At 44.5% G+C, this 22,357-nt stretch overlaps 6 protein-coding genes across 6 annotated transcripts in view; 1 reads left to right on the forward strand and 5 right to left on the reverse strand.

Annotated features, from left to right (window-relative positions):
- Window positions 1-22,357, reverse strand: part of LOC131259837 (glucose-6-phosphate 1-dehydrogenase) — a 285,104-nt gene that overhangs the window by 53,300 nt on the left and 209,447 nt on the right. The window lies entirely within an intron of this gene.
- The window catches only part of LOC131259831 (serendipity locus protein alpha-like), a 162,050-nt gene that overhangs the window by 24,244 nt on the left and 115,449 nt on the right, over window positions 1-22,357 (forward strand). The window lies entirely within an intron of this gene.
- On the reverse strand, window positions 2,749-7,969 carry LOC131265146 (paternally-expressed gene 3 protein-like). Its single transcript, XM_058267410.1, has 4 exons — window positions 7,958-7,969; window positions 7,001-7,749; window positions 3,503-3,566; window positions 2,749-3,426 (listed from the first exon to the last, which is right to left on the reverse strand). Exons 1-4 carry the CDS (start codon window positions 7,967-7,969, stop codon window positions 2,749-2,751), a joined length of 1,503 nt encoding a protein of 500 aa, XP_058123393.1.
- On the reverse strand, window positions 11,277-13,306 carry LOC131265157 (mucin-22-like). The gene is made up of 4 exons (XM_058267421.1): window positions 13,295-13,306; window positions 12,181-13,235; window positions 12,105-12,115; window positions 11,277-11,749 (listed from the first exon to the last, which is right to left on the reverse strand). Exons 1-4 carry the CDS (start codon window positions 13,304-13,306, stop codon window positions 11,277-11,279), a joined length of 1,551 nt encoding a protein of 516 aa, XP_058123404.1.
- LOC131265168 (cuticle protein LPCP-23-like) lies at window positions 16,259-17,124 on the reverse strand. Its single transcript, XM_058267433.1, has 2 exons — window positions 17,113-17,124; window positions 16,259-16,978 (listed from the first exon to the last, which is right to left on the reverse strand). The coding sequence occupies exons 1-2, from the start codon at window positions 17,122-17,124 to the stop codon at window positions 16,259-16,261; spliced, it is 732 nt and encodes a 243-aa protein (XP_058123416.1).
- Window positions 19,949-20,814, reverse strand: LOC131265179 (cuticle protein LPCP-23-like). Its single transcript, XM_058267444.1, has 2 exons — window positions 20,803-20,814; window positions 19,949-20,668 (listed from the first exon to the last, which is right to left on the reverse strand). Exons 1-2 carry the CDS (start codon window positions 20,812-20,814, stop codon window positions 19,949-19,951), a joined length of 732 nt encoding a protein of 243 aa, XP_058123427.1.

The raw sequence follows: 22,357 nt of genomic DNA on the forward strand, positions 1-22,357 counted from the left end.
AGCTTCAGGCGCTTAATGTGAACCAGTAGGAAGAGGAGAATCTAGCCCGGGGCCTCATTTACTCTTTTACCGAAATTTGTATGCATTTTGACGCTTCTAAACGAAAATCCGATCATCCTGCAAAAAAGTGAATATTAAAATAACAAGTTAATCATTTAATCTCACTTATTTAATAAAGTTTAAAGCAAATAGGAGCTTCTCAATCATTTTAAAGATTATCAAAAACATAAAACATAAAATAAGCATTCTTTCATGTGGGCAAAAACTGGTACATGTGGGCCAAAAAAGAAACATAGTGGGCCAAAAAGTGTGTTCGGAAATTGATAATTTTTCAGTGAAAACATGAAATAAACTAAACAATATGAATTGTAGGGGTCCGCGACAGCCGAGCGGTAGCGCCGGTTAAAAAATCGGCCCATGAGCGCCGGGGCTCACCAACTCGACGGCGTGGGTTCGAATCCCAACCGAGACCGGACCCTCCCCTGTATGAGAGGAATGACTATTCACGTACAACAGGGAAACAAGTCTCGTAAGCCCTTAACGGGCAGGCATGACCAAGAGGTCGTCACGCCAAGAAGAAGAATATGAATTGTAGTGCATGCTCAGATAACTACTCTACTACCATACCAAGTTTATTGTTATATGATCGGTACAATTAATGCAACGATTTGTTTTGTGATGACCCTTCCCTAATTGGACCAAAATTGGTACTTTTATCCTACTTACTCTCTGTGCAATACCCCCATTAGTCGAGTAACCTCCGTAAAAGACTTGGGAGTATGGATTGATAAGGCTCTTAACTTTAACTTACATGTTGATTATTTTGTAAAACAGGCTAACAAAACTCTAGGGCTTATTCTTAGACTTTCGTCCGAAATCAAAGACCCTTGTTGCCTCAAAGCACTTTATTGTTGCTGGGTTCGATCCACTCTGGATTACACCGCCGTTATCTGGTCACCACCAGGTTCCGTTGCGATGGCCAGACTGGAGAGTGTTCAGCGCAAGTTCACTCGTGTAGCGGTTCGACGTTTCCTTGTCGGACACTACGTGGAAGTCCCATCCTATCCTATCCGCTGCCAGCTTCTAGAGCTTGATAAGGAAGACTATCTTTTCTATTATTTAAACTTTATAACTTATTTTCCTCATATTTATACATAACTTAACTTGCATGCTTTTTAGATCCATAAAAGATATGTTCGAAGACACGGGGTTTAATCAAGTCTCTCTTTTTTTACAAAAATAAGCAACTTCAAACCAAATTCGTAAAATCCCTTCCCATGTCAATTTGCATTCTGTTCTAATAAATACTAAAAATCCATAACTTTACAATAATGCGCTGTAATGCCTATTTGTGTAAATACAACTGCGGTTCCAATTCGAAATATGTATACTGATTTGAGATTAAATTTATACATCTTTCAACGACTTCGTGTTGTGTAGGCTACGTCTGAGTTGAGTTGAAGTGAGACTAGGCAATGTTCCCATGATTCGTCAAGTTGTGTTCCGTGTATGAAGAAACAACGTTCAGGCACTTTTTTTTATGTGGCGCGACATCCCCTAGTGGGACAAGGCCTCGCTCCGAAGAGAGTTTGTGTGACCGAAAGACGGTATATATTATAGATCGGTGGTCCGCCGTTCGTAATACCGGAGGATGCCAGACTCGAGATTCGCTCCCACACCTGTGGTGTGGTGTTTCCTCGCGCTACCGCTGCGCCATGGGCACCCCAATGTTCAGGCACTTTAAGCTCAGTAAATAAGAAGGTACAAATTTATAATCATTTATTTCCGGGTTAACTTCATATAGAAACTCACATCTTCCACTGTTTTTGGATTCATCTCAACAGTGTGCTGGTGCATCGAGTATGTACTTGGAACTTTAAACACAAGCTCCATTCAACATCTAGTGTCGAACTGTATAGTTCCAATCTATTATATTGACACATTATCCAACACGCAATTTTCAATTTTTTTAAAGTCAGTTCGTACATAGTAGATGATACCCTCCCGTCAGAAATTCTTTTTACGTGTAATAGCCGTTGCATACGTTTAGGGGTGTGAATTCAAAACAACGAATCGGTTGAACCGGTTATAACCGTTTTAATGTGCACATCAATACCACAATGTGCATAACGTTTTATTGTAATTGCGGATTGTTCTGTTGAATACGATGATTTACAATTCTATTTTTTAATGTGTATTTATGGCAGATATTTTTGACCACGCATTATTGAATCTCATTTACTCTTTTACCGAAACATGTATTATGTAATTTAGTAGTAATGCTGCAGACCAGTTTCTCGCTCTCCTGCTCCAGAATTCTCTATTAGTGATTTCACTATTTGCGTCTTTTTATCGAAAACAAGACCAATTCATTTGCGTAATTAAAATTTGCAAATTCATTAAATTTGAGTAATTGAATAATTCTAGTTGTTATACGATAACTTACTGTCCGAAAATTTCAGAAGCTGTAGGTTTTTTAAGAAATAATCATTAAAAGATATTTCTTATTGGAATTCTGTTATTATCGCCGCCAAAAAGAAGATTTCATTGAGTTTCCCTTCAACAATGTTTCGGATCAGGTAACAGTCAACTCAAGAATATCTTTTTTTTATGATGTTGTATATTTTAGACACCGCAAAACAACAAAAGCCATTTTGCTGTGCATGATAACTACCAAAACAATCGAACAGATCGTAACAACAAATCAATAAATAGGATCATTGTATCATCGTCGCAGAAACCATCCATTTACCAGGCATAATGGGCATGAGCGTCTTCGTAGGTGGTGTGCGCAACCTGGACGGCCGGGGAGTAGGTCAGCGTCTTGGTGGAGGTGTGCACAGCCGGGGCAGCATGGGCGTAGGTGGCCACAGCCGGGGCAGCATGGGCATAGGTGGCAACCGCCGGAGCAGCATAGGTGGTGTGGACAGCCGGGGCAGCATAGCTGGTGTGGACGGCCGGGGCAGCATAGGTGGCGTGGACAGCCGGGGCAGCATAGGCGACCTGCTTAGCCAGGACGGGCTGGGCATAGGTATACTTGGGCAGCTCGTTGGTGATGCGGGTGTCCGACTTGCGGACGCTCGAGAAAGCAGTGTCGACGGCCTTGGAGTAGTGCGAAACGGTTCCATCATGGGAACGGATCGTGCTCTCGTGCGTGGCACCGACGGCCGGGCTGGAGATGACGGTCTTGGCAACCGGGGCGGCGTAGACCTGCGGGGCAGCGTACACCTGCGGGGCGGCGTACGAGATGGTCTTGGCGACCGGGGCGGCGTAGGCCAGCTTGGCCGGGGCAGCCTGCGAGATGGTGCTGTAGCTCACTGACGAAGCCGGCGAGTAGTGAGCCACCGGGGCGGCGTACTGGACGGCATGGCCAGCCTCCAGGTATCCAGCGCTAGCGACGGCCAAAGAAGCCAGGAAGACGACGAACTGCAAAGGAACCAAGAGCGCCAACGTGGTCAGTCCTCAAATATGGTTTTCTTCAAAGACCATTTTACAAACTTACCTTGAATGCCATTATGCCGGGGTTTGGGTTTCGGTTTTGGAATGGATGATTGAAGAAGGTGTTACTGCTCAAGACGCTGGGTGATCAATGATACTGGTTCGTTCCGCAGCGCGAATATTTATACAGCCTCGCAACCGGGAAGCCGCCGTAGTCTCAGCCCCAGCACAGCGAGGACAAATTCGCGAGCGATAACGTGTGAAGAAACGTGAGCAAAAGACAAAAGAAACCAAGAAAACCTCCCTTCAATGCACAATCCAGCAACTGCAACAAATCCCCCTTCAAAAACGCAGCAGCAGCAAAGTTCAGCGCAGGCGATCGCTGCAAAGCGAATAAAAAATCCAATAAGGACAACTATATCGGCGAACGCGAGCCATCGCCCAATTAAACGTCATGAAAGTAGCCACCGGCCGAAAGTGCGAGTGAACGAACGCCGCTTGCGAGAGTGAGTATGACTTTGGTCGCGCTATAATGTTCTTGAACACAGGATAGGCGGACACATGGAGTAGGTCGAGAAAGGGGGAACTAGTGCGGGGGGAATTGATTCCTGGGAAGGAAAGGTAAAAATGAGCCATATTAACCCAACTCGTTTCGAAGAAGGTTACTACATTCGCCATAATCCTTACGGCACCGTCCACGCCTGGATCCTGCGCTAGGAGAGAAAAAGAAATTTGGCATTTCGCATGCACTTTATCATCCTTTTGTTTTTGCTTCGTCCATCAACCCCTGCAATCACTTGTATGCCCAAATATTGGGTGATAATTGAAGTTATCAGTTTTTGTGACAGTTCAGAAACGATGGACACACTTACAGAAAAGGTAACATTGTAAATTTAAACATGAACAAACGCTATTCGAAAGCGTGCCCAACCGTTGCAAAAAAGACAACTGTATGATAAATACTGTTTCGAATTTGGGTAATTAGTCTTGTAGGTTTTTTCTACTTTCATACGAATCAGCGGAGAAAGGCCACGCGTGTCTTTTGGCCAATGGTGCGTTAAAGCAAACAAACAAATGTTACGCCGTCCTCGAACAATGACTAGCATACCTTGACATTTTAACTATGTAGATCCTGTTGTTCTGTCCCTATTCTGGCTCTTCGCAGACCGAGTTCTTACGTTGCTTGTTGATTTACGAAAGTATGTTCTCCCCAGGTTTGTTCTCTGTACCTCCGGCACAAAGGATGTGAGTTAAAGTAAAGCAGAAAACATTCACAATATGTTACGAATGTTGTACAAACTTTTCGTTACATGATGGGAAAATGAACAATGAACAAAGGTACTAAAAATAGAAATTTGAAGTTTCGGTTAGATTGGTTTTTAGATTCAGTTGCAACTAGTTTATTGTTGTATACAACTATAACCATATAAATAGTGAATTTTAATATTTGTGATATATTTGTGGGTTAATTATTTATACTCCAACTTCTTTAGCTTCTGAATGCGAATTAATTTATCTGATGCTCAGTCCTTTCTTATATAGTATGCTATCCTGTATCCTAAGCCTACTACAACATCATAGCATACTATAACACTTGGTAGCATATTGAAATGAGGCCATTTAATTATATTTTTCCATGCAGTATATTGCTGTTCTACCAAACTAAATTCGAAATTAAATACACAAGCAATATTCAACATAAAATATCCTGTTAGTGTATAAGTATCAGCTTATCGTCACAATTTTACAAATGTATGACCAATCAGTATAAAATTTTAGTTTTTCAAATCAAAATAATATTCAATGTAACTCCAAAGCCTCATCCATATATCAAACTTTTTCTTTTACAAAAAACTTTTGTTGATTAACAATCATCTTACATATTAATAATTGTTTAAGAAAGTTGACGCTAAAAAACTCAAAAGGCCTTTCAACTCATGTGCATGGCAGAGGGTTCCTACAATATTGACAGCTATTCCTGGATTAAAAAACTGCAAATTTTATTCGGCTACATAGAAACAGCTTTTAGTTCAAAATTGATATGTTTTAATTAAAAAAGAAGATTGTTAGACAAGACCAACCCATTTCCACAAATTGCGGATTGCAGTAAAGGTTGCGATTCTTTTCAATGAAAAAGACATTCTAAAAAAGATAACGGTAATTTGGTAATTTAGAATGTTTTAAAATAACAGTTTGAAGCCCGTTTCTAAAATAGTGTTTATCAATAAACAAGAATAGATCCATACACATGCCAAAGAATAAATAAGGAAAATCCGAAGGTGATAGAGATCCAAACCCACTATTGTAAAGATTTACGCATACTTAATGTCAAAGTAACGCTCAATTATAAATCTGTCCGTGTCTAAACCATGGGTTTTACATTATAATAAATCTGACAATGGTGCATGATGAGCTTCAGATTTTGTATCTACTAATCATTCGCAGCCCGGGTTGTCCGCAACAGCCTAGCGGTAGCGCCGGTTAGAAAAATCGGCCCATGAGCGCCGGGGCTCACCACCTCGACGGCGTGGGTTCGAATCCCAACCGAGACCGGACCCGTCCCCTGTACGAGAGGACTGACTACCAACGCACTTAAAGGGTAAAAGTCTCGTTAGCCCTTAACGGGCAGGCATGACAAACAAGGTCGTTTACGCAAAGAAGAAGAAGAAGAATCATTCGCAGTAGCTCTATGTTGGCAAACAATTTCGAGTAATCAGAGTTATCTAAAATTTGTATATTCTGTCGAGAACCTGTAATAGCTGAGAGTTTAGCTATTGTTCTCGTACATTGGCTGACCTTTTATGCGCAGCAGAAGTACTGTGTTACTTTACACGCGTGCAAAGAATCTAAGCTGTTTGACGCCTAAAACTATTAAATCACAAGCTTAAATTCCCACTGGTGTGATACTTGTAAATCGAACGTATATGATCTGTGTAGTTTACAATGACCTGCGGTATCATCTTTATAAGACCTAGAATAAAATAAACGCCGGTAGCTCTAGAGTATGTAAAGCTGAACTCGCAAATTTGCAAGTTAATCCTGTAGGTCACAAATTGTAGCCAGCGTCACCGTATATGCGAGTATCAGACGTTTTCTCCAACCATTCTTTTATTGGACAATAAAACATTTCAAAAGCTTTTCTTTCAAAATTCACGTTCAGAATTACTCTTCGGCTTAAATTATTCTTTTAACCTATGAGGAAATTGTACTCATCTCTCTAATATGAAACTCTCAAGACTCAAGCATATCAAAATTGGTTCCAGGAATTTAAGTTCATGCTCATCCTCATTCTCTTCTTCGACCTCGACAATTCCCAGAATTTCCCGGTAAATAAAACTCATTAAGTTCAGTTAAACATTGTATTTTACAAAATTACGGTCACATTCTGGATGGTAGTGGTGCATCTTCTGACGACAGAGGATGCAGAATGTGTGTTGCATCGTTGCTAACAGAAACGTAACAATGCGGTTCTAAACTGTGGTTGTTTTTTTATTTAATAAATAGGTTCAGGAGTGATTGAGGTTCTCGATTCAGGATGTTCGCTCGGGCAGAACCTTCTTACCAGGCATAATGGGCATGAGCGTCCTCGTAGGTGGTGTGCGCAACCTGGACGGCCGGGGAGTAGGTCAGCGTCTTGGTGGAGGTGTGCACAGCCGGGGCAGCATGGGCGTAGGTGGCCACAGCCGGGGCAGCATGGGCGTAGGTGGCAACGGCCGGGGCAGCATAGCTATGCTGGACAGCCGGAGCGGCATAGGTGGTGTGGACAGCAGGGGCAGCATGGGCATAGGTGGCCACAGCCGGGGCAGCATAGCTGGTGTGGACGGCCGGAGCGGCATAGGTGGCGTGGACAGCCGGGGCAGCATAGGCGACCTGCTTAGCTAGGACGGGCTGGGCATAGGTGTACTTGGGCAGCTCGTTGGTGATGCGGGTGTCCGACTTGCGGACGCTCGAGAAAGCAGTGTCGACGGCCTTGGAGTAGTGCGAAACGGTTCCATCATGGGAACGGATCGTGCTCTCGTGCGTGGCACCGACGGCCGGGCTGGAGTAGACAGTCTTGGCAACCGGAGCAGCATAGACCTGCGGGGCAGCGTACACCTGCGGGGCGGCGTACACCTGCGGGGCGGCGTACGAGACGGTCTTAGCGACCGGGGCGGCGTAGGCCAGCTTGGCCGGGGCAGCCTGCGAGATGGTGCTGTAGCTCACCGCCGAAGCCGGCGAGTAGTGAGCCACCGGGGCGGCGTACTGGACGGCATGGCCAGCCTCCAGGTATCCAGCGCTAGCGACGGCCAACGAGGCCAGGAAGACGACGAACTGTATCCACGGGAGAGTAACGAAAGATAACAAATAAAACATTATTCCACTTTTTGCACTTTTTCATGCCGGTTCGTCCCCCGAGGGTCACATCACTTTGAAAACCTTGAATTCACATCCCAAAAACACAACCTAATCACACAAAAATCTTGATCCCACAAGCACAGGAAATCCAGAAGGTGAACTCTACCGAATCACGACACTTTACCTTGAATGCCATTATGCCTGAAGCGTGTGGTTCTGGTAAGATGTGTTACTGCCGATGAGCTTAGGACCTGAATGATACTGTTTAGCCTGTTCGCGGCCATATTTATATCAAAAAGTAATCCCACAGCCCGTAAGTGAGTGTGTGTACACCTGCGCCAAATGTCCACCGCAAAGACGCATTGTCCACCATGCACCCTTTCCCCTCACCCCACGGGGCAGTGATACGAGCCGATTCGAGGTCTGTTCAAATGCCTCATCTGTGTGAAAGTGTTCAGAGTGGGGCTACAGGCCGTCCGACAGGGGAGGGGGTTTGCCTTTTAGCTGCATTGTCCTAGTAGTAGATCGGGCGTATAAATCGATCGAGCCCCCTACTTTCGATTCACCGACACTGAGGAGGTCTCAAATGCGGATAATAATAATACAACAACGCACCCAGCCACAAATCGTTCGATATTTAGCCAGTTTCATTCGTGTGTCGAAGTCACCACGAGGAAGTATTCGGTGGGCAAAGGTGAGATCGAAACAGCACAAAGTTTAACCGATTGCAATTAGTAATCGTTGATACGCCCCTTTGGCAATTGGCCATTTCGTCGTCATGCTCCATTCATGCCGCCGGTTACGATGTCGGTTCGTCGAAAAATCTCTGCAGGATCTTTATGAGGTCGCGTGTCCCTGTTTCGGGGTCTCATGACACGTTCCTACTTTATGTCACCGGCAGGAGGTTCGAATGGATTTTGCGTTACTTCAGCCCAGTACCGGGCCTACTTACACGTGGCGAGTGGAGAGATGAAAAATAAAATAACGAAACCTCACATTTCTCGCCTTCACTCGTGCCGAGCTTTGTTTCATCTGCTCGAACCATTTCGAATCGATTTTACTCATGTTACCGTTTTGCTACACCGCCGGGGTCAGCTGGTTTGGCTGCCGAACTCGTTTGCAAATTGGGCAATTTTTAATTTCGTCCATTTTGGTAACTGTATCTCGAGCGGGTTGGCCCCCGGTTTGCGTCGTTCGAGTTCAATCGATCACTATGTCTGTCGAGCATGTCCAGGTAAACTCGTTCGATAACTCCATTCTCCTTTGTGTGAATTTAAACTCTTTTGAAAATGGTTTTACTTACCCAAATGTGGAGCAGTAGGGACATCTGTTTTATTCTTATCAAGGAAATTGAAAACACATTAATACTTTGGGGCAGCTGCTTGGGGCCCCGAGTTGCCGGGGGCCCGTACTTTTCCCATATTTTTTCAACGACTTTGTGGATTTATTCTCGAAAAAAAGTGAATAAACATTATGATAATGTGAGAATGAAGTCACTGAATGTTATGAGTTGAGTTCTGATAAAGAAAAAGTTACCAAACGTCATCTTCTCGTGTTTTTTTTTGTAGTATATGTTTTAGGGTCTTCAACTTTTTGGGGCCCCTAGAACACTTAATCCTCTAGAATGCCCGGGCATCTATGTATGTATCATAGAGGCAGAGTTTAACATGTAACGAATAAAACAATCATTCGTCATTATAATCAAATGAAATTAATAAACAAGAGGTGAGATTAACTTATCTTTGTTAATGTCCTATGAAATAAACTGTTCTTCAATCAAATTTAATATAACTTTGAACTCTTAGCTCAATATTAAAACCTAATTCTTAGCACTTTGTGAAAATCCAAAAATAACAAAAATCAGCATTTAGCTCAAACTATGTTTAAATTCTTTCAATTAACTCAGATTGCATGATAATGCCTAACGATTTGAATTACTATGTTAGGGTAACTATAAACGTTTGAAATGCATAATATTGTGCTAACACCAGCATTAAAAATCCCATTTTCCTACTTAAAACATATTTTATTGCCTACTTCATAGTGATTTAGATAAGAATATAATAACATAACAATATATGTCGATTAAAAATGAATTAACTGTATCGCAAGATTTTTGCTCACCCTTTAGATAAAGATCCATCAACTAACTTTAGTGGTTTCAGCAGCGTTAAACTATCAAAAGTAAACGATTTATGACCCCGATACATGTGTGTTGCATAAGCGACGCCGTCATACACCCACCATTTCCAGAAACCGAGCCCCGAACGTACGTTAGTGTTTCTGGTTCGTCCTGTCCAGAAATGTGAACCCAACCAGCAGCGCGCAATGACTCGATCACAGTATAACAATTTTGCACCAGATCTACGCCGATCGCAGTGCCGTTCGTTCGGTTGTTTCACACACTTTTTTTTTTTTGGTTTCAGCTTGATGTTTCCCTTACCCGGACCCGGTTTCTGTAACAATTGTATCAACTGCGAAGAAACCAGTTCCCCGCATTGGTGGCCTTCATTTTGTTATTGTCGTTTTCGTTCGTTTGCGAGAAAGGCCGCCGGAGCGCAACGAAAAGTACCAAAGTCGACGCGTTGATCTACCTACCCTCAGCATCCTCGGCCACTGTTGTGTGTGCGTGTGTGTGTGTGTGTGGTTGCTTCTGGCTTCGACCTCGGGAAAGAAAGCAAAAGTTGAATCACTTTTAGCCAGAAAGGGCAACCTGCGGATCAGCTAGCGGGCGTGTAGTAAAGGAGAACGGGCATAACCGGCCAGAAGTGATTTGCCTCCGGTTTGTCCAGCCGAGGGCCACCGCAATCGAGACCGTTTGTCGCCGCCAGTCAAAAATGCCACCCGGTGGATGGTGCGTAGAATCGCGCGATTTAAAAGACTCCCCGTGTCGACGGCAGACCCAGTTAGTTGCCGGTAGTTGGAATGGACATGCGACCGACTGTAGGAACGGTAGGCTTTGCCCCTGTCGTGGCAGTGTAGACATTTTTCTATAATAGAGTCATTTTGAACTCAAACTAGGCTATTTCTTTGTCCAGAACCATGGTGATAAGCGCGAGGAGTTTCAGAAGAGGCAGCGTGGGAAAGGTATGCGCTCTGCAATGGGTCAAGTGAGCAAAATGTCAGAATGGTTCAACAAACACACATACGATAGTAACCGTGTGTAGTAACGCTTTGGCGAAGAATGTCAATGCTATTGGGGTCATAAAATTGCGCTTCGTGAAAGTCTTCCATCTGACCAAGCAGCACACAACCGTCCCAGAAGCTCGAACCAATGGCAACGCCCTAAAGAATAAACGCTGGCGATCAAAAAACCGTTCCCGACCAGGGCGAATCCTTTGTCGTAGTGAAAAGGTCAACTCCTCCCTCGCGCCATTAAAACGTAACACATTGGTGTCTACAGTGACGAAGGTTAACTGTTTATTGGACTGAACGATGTTTATGTTGCTCACAACTCTACACTAAGGAACTCCGGTTTAGCTGTTTATGGTCGTCAACACGCCCTAATGAAGTTGGAGGTGGTGCTGCTGAGTACAGTCGGACGGCGGGATGGACACTAGAACGGGAGCTTTTTGAACGGTCACGTGCAGAGGAGACACGATCGCGGCCGTACCATGTGAAGTATGCTGCGACGAAGCGTGGGAGTTCGTCTGGAGGAAGGAACCTTCCTGGCTAACGGAGGTCAATTTTAATGGTACCTCATATGATCCACTGCCACTAGTAATGACGTGACCTGATGACCCTTTGTTTTCCTGCGTTGGTGGCAGGTACTCCCGTGGAGGCAAATACTCTCTCGGGGGTTCCTTGGCCGCTGTGGAGGAAGACGCATGGGAAAGTGAAGCAGTGCTGCTGAATGTTTGCGATGTTTCAGGAGCAGCAATTGTTATCTTGGACGGTAAATATTGCTGGCTCTGCACGATCACTGGAGCTGCATGAGTGTGGGTGGTGGTATAACTGTGCCCATTTTGTTTGGTACCTTCTTTAGAAAGACCATGTTGAACATGAGAGTTGGTGGATGTGGCTCCGTATGATGATCCTTTCCATGCGGAATTTGCAGCAGTTGACGAGGATCCGCTGGTTCCGTGCAGGCTGGCTGCTACTACTGGGGCTAGATAATACTGCGAGGGCTTTACGGGACCGGATCCATAGGTGGATTCCTTCCACACAGAACTGCCTGAGGATGTAGCAGCAGAATGCAAGTTGGAAATCACTGGAGCAACGTAGTACTGGGAGGTCTTAATGGGAACTGCAGCAGGGCCATGGACAGATTCTTTCCACGTAGAAGAACCACCTGTCGATAAGTAGCCGGAACCTGAAGAATGCTGATGGGCTACCACTGGAGCTACGTAGTATTGGGACGAAATAAAGGGAGTAGTAGGAACTGATCCATAAGTTCCTGTTGCTGACGAGGAAGCAGTGGAAGAATGAAGGCCTACCGCTGGTGCCACGTAGTACTGGGAAGTCTTGATGGGAACCGCACCTGCATTATACTGATGTGTCGTGGCGTAGCCACTGCTAACATCTTTCCAGACACCAGTGTTAGCGGTGTGAGTTTGTGACAAGCTATGGGAAGTTTTTAAGGGGATGATGTTGTGGCTGGCAATAACAGGTGCTGTGTGGGACAAATAACTGGTATGCGATACGGGTTCTCCATGGACAATCGGTTGCTGTGCGCTGATAATTTTTGGAGGTGCCACATCAATCGAAGGTTGTTCGATTAATGCGGGTTTGGGGAAGTCTTGATATGCTCCAAAAGTGGTTGTTTGGCCGTAGCCGCTTGAGGAGGATTCCTTCGACGTTGAACTCGAGCTTACAGTTCCGTACGGAGCGTAACTTTGGGAAGAAACGTATTGGCCGCTACTCCCGGATGTCGGGTGGTTGTGGGATATCGAGTGACTGATAGTAGAACTTCCCGAATTCAACGAAGTCGTCTGGGCACCGTAAGCAGGTTTGGTGTACTGTGTCTGGATCGATGGGTAGCTTTGTGATACGGATTGTGCGGCTGAATGCTGGTGTTCTTTCAAGGATGATAAAGAATGCACCGGTTTCAGGTAGCTTGTTGAAGCAGGAGCCACTAGGGACACCGTGGAATGAACGGGAGTCACCAATTTCTGCTCCTTCAGTGCACACTCAGACCCATGGCCGGGTGTGACGTAATGGTGATTGGATGCGTACTGAATCGGGGCGCTGGTATAGGTCACCGTCTTGGTAACCGGTGCCGTGTAGACGGTGCTAATGACCGGTTTTGTTTCGTACGTCACTACTTTGGAGTGCGCAGCGTGATCGGTCGATCCTTTAAGTGTCGCTGCAGCGTACGTTAGTGTTGGCTTGTTGATATATAGCTTGGACCCACCGTCGGCGCCGGTAGACTTCAAATCAAACGAGGTGAAGCTGGTGGCACCCTGATAGTGCTCGATGTATCCCGCACTAGCGAAGGCTAGGCATGCCACGAACGACGTAATCTGTGGAGAAAAACACATTAAAATACGAAACCTCATGATGCCTTTACGCGTCCACTTACAATCTTGTTCATGGTGAAGGATCAGTTTCCTACGCACCGTATCGATCGTGAATGCTGGGCTCCTTGCCGAGGATCCACGGTTTTATACATCTTTGACGACGTACCATCGTGCGTAAAAGGGATCAACAAAAAGGGACTCCCAGCCCGTCGGGCACGATGATGATTGGCTCCGTTGTCGAAGGGAGAAAAGTCTGCAAAAAATCCCCCCAAACTTGCTTCCTTCGGCGGGCAATCCTCCAGTCCAATTAAAGCGTCTGGAAGAAATGGCGGTGGGAAGAAAAGCGACAAAGAAAGTGTCGAACAACAGAAAACCGTGGTGGCCGAAACGCTTGAGAGTAAAGCTACAGGGCCACCCTAGTAAGCCAAGGATTCGCACGATGACAGCGAATAGTCGTCGTATCAACCAACCGGTTGATATGATGCTGCACTACAATTTATGCGAATGATTTGATTACATAGTGACTTCGTTTTCTCCGATTAATCACTCCGTGTTCAATGTCAAGCATCATCAGAACGAGTGGACTGCAATGTTGCTTGGAGAAGTCACTCGCCTGTCGTGATTCACGCGTCTACTCAAACTAGCCCGGTGTCGGTCTTTAGTTGATAGTGCAAACATTTCATTCATCAAGCCAACGTGGGACTGATTGAGGTCCAAAAATGGGGTAATGAGCGGCGAACGCAAGGGTTAGGCTCCTCGCTAAGCGATCGCAATGCGTAGCACCGCGAATGACCTACACACGCGATGCCGCCGGCTACCGGTACGCCAAACTGTGTTAGTCGCGCCGCACAAGCGGGTCCAAGGTTAAGGTTTTTCTGGTCGTGGCCAACGATCGACGATCGATGCAGACCGTTCTCCTATGCTCGCGGAATTTCCAGGCACCGGTCGGTACAAGGTTGTTATGTAACGTGGAAGCAGCCGAAAGCGAAAGCATGGCATGATCAATTCGCGGTGGAAATAAAACGCAATGAATGAAGCTGCGTGGCTACAGGAATGGCCTGTGGAGTCACTGTCCATGAAAGGATTCGCGAAGATGAATTACAGATTAACATAGATTCTACTTTTTGGTAAGAAAATCATTTAAAAAACGACGAATTAAACAAACACCATTTGTGATTTTCTTTGCTCTAATTTTGCCTTCTTTCTGCTTCTTCTCAACAGCATTCTTTTTCAACACCGCATGTGTCTTATTTCTAGTCTGAGTTAGGCTTTATAACTTCATGTTATTTGTAATTTGATTTAATGTTTTGTGTAGTCCCAAAGTGCTGACAAAATAAGGCTAATAAAATAAAAATAATGGGGTCCGTGACAACCTACCGGTCCTCTCGTACAGGGGACGCGGTCCAGTCCCGGTTGGGATTCGAACTCACGCCGTTCAGGTGGTGAGCCTCGTAACTGGCGCTACCGCTCGGCTTTCGCGGACCCCCTTATTTTCATACACATTTTCGTTCAATTTGTATGTTTTTTCAACATATAACAGGAAATTATTCACTTCATTTTTAGGAAGATAAGAAACATCGTGAACAAATTCGATAAAAATTAAGATGGGTTTTTTAACAAAGCATTAAAATTTTCTTACGGACGAGATAAAATCAGTTAGCGGGACTTTGACAACCTCTGGCCTAGATGCATCCTAAGTGCGCTCGGATAAGTATAGCAATGCGTGAATTTTCATGTTTACAATCTGGCTTTGTGCAGTCGGAGCAAACCTGACAAACCCTTTTTTTCTCTACAAGTATAACATGAAGGCAATTTTCATCCTAAAAAAAACCTGACGACAAAATCGAAGCCACTACCGCATAAAATAATATGGATACGCATACTGGTCCGCGTTTTCTCGCAGTTTTGCTTCGATGGAAAAAGGAAGGAATAGATAACGAATGGAGCTTAGAGTTAATAAGTTAATGATTCAAAAACCAAATCATTGCAGATAAGTTTCTAAAGACAAACATAAAGTGATCGTTGGAAGGGTAAAGACTATCATTTAAAAATTGTTTTAAATTTAGGGAAAATAAAAATGTCTTATATGTAAATAAAATAAAATAAAATTTTTATAAGTCAACTATAATCTCAAAATGGCAAGACGGTGAATAGGTTCATAATTGAATTTGGATGGGCTCTTCAGATTGGCCGCTCTAGTTGGTACGTTTGGTTCCTCTAACGGGCCGCTCGAGTGCAAAGGGTTAACTTGAGTTTATGGCTGTTTATGTAATGCCAATCATTTAAATCGTTTTTTTGTGTATTTGTTGTACTAAAGAACTGTGTTCTTATTCATTTACTCTAACTTAACGTAGATCACCGTTACACGAGACATAATTATTTTCTTCAGTTGTGGGCTTGCAACCAAATTCTTAGGATTGATGTATCTTAATTGTTTTTACAAAGCCGCATTCCGTGTACGACACATACAGGTGAACGTCGATTATCCGGGGGTGTCGGGACCGAGAGGTCCCCGGATAACCGAATTCCACGGATAATCGAACATATACTAAAATACGTTTATAATACCTGGTTTGAGTCTCGGCTAGTTCACTTTTGACCAGTTCCAGTTAGATGATTAATCATAAAAAATGTTTGAATTATTTTCCTATGGTATTTTTATTGCTATTTTCGATCAGAGAAAATTTATTTGACACATTATTGCTACAAAATGTTGTGAACCAACCTAATATTCATGGAAACATTTCAGCCCGGTTGTGCAGTTGTCAGTTGCAAGACCCCCGGATAATCCGCCCCCCGGTTAATCCGGCCCCGGATAATCGACGTCCGACTGTATCTCCATAAGCTTTCATCTCATAACTCAAAACCAATTTTTTACAAAAATATAAAACAAACGTTTATGAGTTCACAATAACTTATTTATTTTCAACGAACATTCAACATGGGTTGTAGGATGTGTGTTCTGATGTCCTGAGGAGAAGGCTGCCTGGATGCAACCATCCGCTTCCGGTCTTGAGGACCGGAGCTTACCAGGCGTAGTGAGCGCTGTTGTCGGCGTAGCTGACGTGCGACACATGGCCAGCTGGCTCGTAGCTCAGAGTCTTGGCGGCGACGACGGGAGCGGCATGGGCGTACACCGGGGTGCTGTGGTGGTACAGAGGCTGGTGCTCAGCGACGAGGGTCTTGGTGTAAGTCGGCTGCTGGACGTACGCGGTCTTGGTGTAGGTCGGCTGGGAGACGTAAGCGGTCTTGGTGTATGCCGGCTCGGCAACGACGTGCTTGGTGTAAGTCGGCTCGTGCACCAGGGTCTTGGCGACCGGAGCGTACGCCAGGGTCTTGGTGTACTCAACGTTCTTCAGCAGCGGAGCCTGGTAGTGCACCTGCGGGGCGGCGTAGGACACGGTCTTGGCAGCGACGACCGGGGCGGCATGAGCGTAGACATGGGCTGGCTCCTGGGTGTAGACGGTCTTGGTGTAGGCCGGCTGGGCAACAACCGTCTTCAGGGCGGGCTCATGGACGGCGTAGGCCTTGGTGAGGGGAGCAGCGTAGTGCACCGATGGCTCGGCGTAGGACAGCGTCTTGGCGACGGCCAGCTTCGGCGAGTCCTGACGGGTGAAGGAGCTGTAGCTCACGGCCGGAGCAGACGAGTAGTGAGCCACCGGTGCGGCTTCGTAGGACAGATGCTCATGTGCCGGTTGAACGTATCCGGCGCTGGCGCAGGCCAGGGTGGCGAACAGAACAACAATCTGGAGGAAACACGACACAAATTAGAACCACACATTAGACCACCTTGACTGAACTCTTGGGCACTTCACACTCATCACTGGGCACACGATCGATCACTTGTTGCTATTTGTTGCTTGCTGCTTGTAACTCTTACCTTAAACGCCATCTTATTGGTTTGTAGGTCTGCACTGAATCGAAGCTGACGATGCAATGATACCTCTGGAAGCGTTCGGTCTAATATTTATATGAAAACAGCCGACAAATCACAACCCATACTTAATCCGAGGACCCTCTCTCTATTTCTCCTTCTCGCTCCATCTTCTGATCTCTCTTAGCTCAGCGCTTCGTCGAGCACATCATCACAGCTCCAAGCACCTCGCGAAGAAGTCATCGCGAACGTCAATTTAACGATGCCACAAAACAGGGGGATGACCTTCTTCAATGCATAGGAGTAAAACGGACCTCACAAGCCTGTCAAAATAAAAGTTCCAGTTTAGTGATCGAATGTTTTTCGCAACAAACACATTTTACAGAGAAAGCTTATTAAAAAGCCATAATTAGTCATTGATTTATTTTAACTAATCTAGCGTGTCTTTGAAATGTTGTATGACTATCATATTAACCCAGCAACCTGTTTTGGTCTTTCTACGAACCAAATTGAATTGCAAGGAATTACGTCTTTCTTTGGTATCACAGTGGTAACAGTCTGGGGTCGTGTTTGAATTTAGGGGTAAGCTGTAATTAGTTTGATAGACAATCCTCTTATACTGGGCCAGAATAGCGTTTTTAGAACATGCCGTATTACTACAAGGACACATACGGTTATGAAGGACCCCATGGAGAAATTCAATTGTCTGTAATCGATAAATATTGTAGCTATATCCTGGTATATTATACTAGTACGCCTGCTGTGAATAACATGAGTCTGAAATTCGTTGCGAAAAGGTATTCTATACAATTAACCTCTCTTTGGCAATTATAAAAGTAAACCATAATTGAATGTTGGTTATCTTCAATCGGGGTGTCGTCCACTTGAAAAATCGTGACATCCTTGCACATGAGCTGTTTTAGCTTCGTCGTTTTATTTATGTTGAATGTATAATTGTGGCTATTGGTTTAGATTTTTAGGATCATCAAACTGTAGCTGATGTTTAACCAAAGCCCTTCACCCAAATTATATGTCTCATGTTGCTCTTCATTTGAGAAATAAAACTTGAAAGAATCTGCGGTTGATTCTTTTCTTAATTCAAATGTTAAGATTCTATTCTTCAAGTTTCATTCTATCAAACTAACCGACAATAAAAAAATGTTAACTACTAACTCTAAGTGGAATTTGCAATTTATGGAGGATTTTCGACTCAAATTCACCCTTTTTTCATTTTGTAGTACCATCGTCAACATCCCATGCCTTTTAAACCGGAGTCTTAGAAATCTCCGATTCGAAGTCAAAGTTCTAAAACTCTTGGTTGCAAAAGTGCAGCTTTTTATCAAACGAATTCTTAGTGTTTGTTTTTTTCCTGCTTCCAATATATAGATTCTACAATTTTCTCACACAGATTTACGCAACCAATTCGACAAGTTAAACTCTATAAAACATTTAAATTAATAAATTTCAAGGATCCAATTTACCACAGTTGGTTGCAACAAATATTTTTTATGTAAACTATACACGCTCAATATTATCTCAAACAAAAGGCCATATTTTAGGTAAACCTACCAGTACGCCGACACACAAAGAGATTAATCATATGAGCAAGTGAAGGAAAAATCATACATAAAGGAATACGTAATTTAGAAGTCACCAAGCTTGATGAATAGAGGGAAGAAAGAGGTTCTGTCTGCTCCAAAGCCACTTCCGCCTGCTGACCTTTCAGACAAGAATTTCGAAGTAGAAGAAAAACAAATAAAGCATCCAGTATGAGTTGAACGATGTGCAACCATTTGTCACACTTTAGAATAGGATTCGAAGAAACAAATGTGTAAGATATCCAGAGCAAACGGGCATGTATAACCTTGAACCTGAACAAAATTTAAACATGCATGTTTTAGATATGGTTTATCTCAAATAAATGCTAATTTATTTAATAATGAGCTACTTCTTATTTTTCTAATTATGTGTGTGAACCCTCTCTCTTCTTGTTTTTTGTTTGGAAAGTTTTTCCTGTATTCCATCAGAAATGCTTAACATAAAAAATATTGTTTTCGATTTTGAGTTATTCGTTTGTAGTTAATGTATAACAACAAGAGTTTTGTTCATTTTGATATTATTCTGAGGTATCAAAACTTGAATAACATTGATGTTCCCTAGAATTTATTGAATTAGTTTTCAAAGCCGTTTTCAAATTCCTAAATGTGTCGATGGTTCATTCCTCTTCTGTTAATGTTATAAGGTAATTTAATTTGTTCAGTTTATATTTGTTCTTCATTCACAATAATTGAGATGGGGATATTGATTATAAACAATTACGAAACAATTTGGACGTTTATTATGTTGTTATGATGTATTCTCGATCAAGCACATAAGATTTACACACCGTGCTCACATGAGACCAAAATCTTTTTTTTGTTTCGTATTGGGTCTAAAAAACTCTTTATACTTCTGTTTCTATGTATTATAACTTTTTATGAATTAAGGAAGAGATCATCTTAAAGATAGTATACCTATCTTTAATATTTTTGTGATTCACTATTCACGCGATTCTAGCGAAGATCACATCAAAACGTGTCCGGATTTTAGTTTACCGTTTTTAGTTTTCCTAGTTGAAAAAAAGAGTAACCCCGAACATGCATTTCTTGTGCGACACATATCTCCATAAGCTGTCATCTCAAAATTCACAAACAAGTTTGAACAAAAATAGAAAACAAACGTTTATGAGTTCACAATAACTTATTTATTTTCAACGAACATTCAACATGGATGTGTGTTCTGATGTCCTGAGGAGAAGGCTGCCTGGATGCAACCATCCGCTTCCGGTCTTGAGGACCCGAGCTTACCAGGCGTAGTGAGCGCTGTTGTCGGCGTAGCTGACGTGCGACACATGGCCAGCTGGCTCGTAGCTCAGAGTCTTGGCGGCGACGACGGGAGCGGCATGGGCGTACACCGGGGTGCTGTGGTGGTACAGAGGCTGGTGCTCAGCGACGAGGGTCTTGGTGTAAGTCGGCTGCTGGACGTACGCGGTCTTGGTGTAGGTCGGCTGGGAGACGTAAGCGGTCTTGGTGTATGCCGGCTCGGCAACGACGTGCTTGGTGTAAGTCGGCTCGTGCACCAGGGTCTTGGCGACCGGAGCGTACGCCAGGGTCTTGGTGTACTCAACGTTCTTCAGCAGGGGAGCCTGGTAGTGCACCTGCGGGGCGGCGTAGGACACGGTCTTGGCAGCGACGACCGGGGCGGCATGAGCGTAGACATGGGCTGGCTCCTGGGTGTAGACGGTCTTGGTGTAGGCCGGCTGGGCAACAACCGTCTTCAGGGCGGGCTCATGGACGGCGTAGGCCTTGGTGAGGGGAGCAGCGTAGTGCACCGATGGCTCGGCGTAGGACAGCGTCTTGGCGACGGCCAGCTTCGGCGAGTCCTGACGGGTGAAGGAGCTGTAGCTCACGGCCGGAGCAGACGAGTAGTGAGCCACCGGTGCGGCTTCGTAGGACAGATGCTCATGTGCCGGTTGAACGTATCCGGCGCTGGCGCAGGCCAGGGTGGCGAACAGAACAACAATCTGGAGGAAACACGACACAAATTAGAACCACACATTAGACCACCTTGACTGAACTCTTGGGCACTTCACACTCATCACCGGGCACACGATCGATCACTTGTTGCTATTTGTTGCTTGCTGCTTGTAACTCTTACCTTAAACGCCATCTTATTGGTTTGTAGGTCTGCACTGAATCGAAGCTGACGATGCAATGATACCTCTGGAAGCGTTCGGTCTAATATTTATATGAAAACAGCCGACAAATCACAACCCATACTTAATCCGAGGACCCTCTCTCTATTTCTCCTTCTCGCTCCATCTCCTGATCTCTCCGAGCTTAAACACTTGGTCGAGCACATCATCGCACCATGCGGTTCCCCGCGAAGAAGCTAACCAAAGCCTCTGCGCTGGGGATGACCTTCTTCGATGCATAGTAGTAAACTCGTGCCACACTGAACTATCACATCACACTTCACAAGTGAATCAATGGATGACTGCTGGTGGGTTGTATTTTGATGTCCTCCTGTACTCCTCTGTCTAGGGTAGCTGTCTGTGTCACTGCACAAACGTGGTCGCGGTGATGCGAAGCGGGGGACAGATCTTGATGGAAATTTCTCACCTACAAACCACCGATCGGTTGGTGTATCGTGTCGGAACCGCAGCCGTTGAGGTCGTTCGTTAGTGAATTTGGTGATTTTGTTTTTACCTCTGTAGCCGAACAAAGTTTTGTTTTTGCCCCTCCATCTCGCCCGTGAGTTTTTTTACCGCTGTTGGGGGTTTTATTTATTTTTAACCCTTTTTCGTTGTGTTTTGTCGATTGTTTATTTTTGTCGCAAGCTTGTTAGTCGATTTTTTATTGCTCAAGCTGAAGCGATTCCAGCATTCCGTCTCGCGGAATGCATCCACGCTTCGCTTCGATGGGAAATAAAAGATTGATCCATTATTGTTGTTGTGTGGCGATCCATTTTTCCAAGGGACTAGGGGTCATTCCTCGTCGGTCTGCCCTGCGGCAGGTACGGTAGGAGGCCATCGTGATCCGTGACGTCATGCCTCGGGTGACAGATGAAATCGAAACTGACAAGTCCCAAACAATCGGCGCCACGCCACTACACTCGGTGGTGGCCAAAGGTTAATTACCTTCCTCGATGTTGTTCTCTGGGTGTGCGTGCACACTTGGAACCTCTATCGAAGTTTTTACACGAGGACAATTTTTATAAGCCGAGTCTGCCATAAAGCCCTTCCCGTGGATTGATTTTGCTCTAGGGGGGTTTTGTTTAGATAAATTTCAACACAACGCTAATTTTCGATGATATTTTGTGTAGGAAAATATATGGAGGAAATAAGATGGCCTCCGGCTGCAAGACGAACCACTGTAATTGGAACTGATCGGAAACGATTGCGCATCTTCAACTTGTGGAATGATAAAATCTCCCATCACGCAGATACCATCAGGCATTTGTACCAACTCTAACATGAAGTGGTGTGACCAAGTTAGTTTTTGTTTTCGTTGAGAATCTGCCGTCGTTTCTCAAATTTTCCTTTACCACTCCCCCGTTACCAGTTCCGCACGCTATGACGCAATGTCGGTGATGGTACATCGGACACAATTTGTTACTTGCTCCCTCAAGGACACGAAGGAACGCACCTTTCGCGGTTGACATATTGCCATGCAGTGCCAAAAAAGGCCCCGAGTCTGCGAGGTAGGTGGCT

This window comes from Anopheles coustani, chromosome 3, assembly GCF_943734705.1.
Source record: "Anopheles coustani chromosome 3, idAnoCousDA_361_x.2, whole genome shotgun sequence".
Taxonomy (NCBI): Eukaryota; Metazoa; Arthropoda; class Insecta; order Diptera; family Culicidae; genus Anopheles; species Anopheles coustani.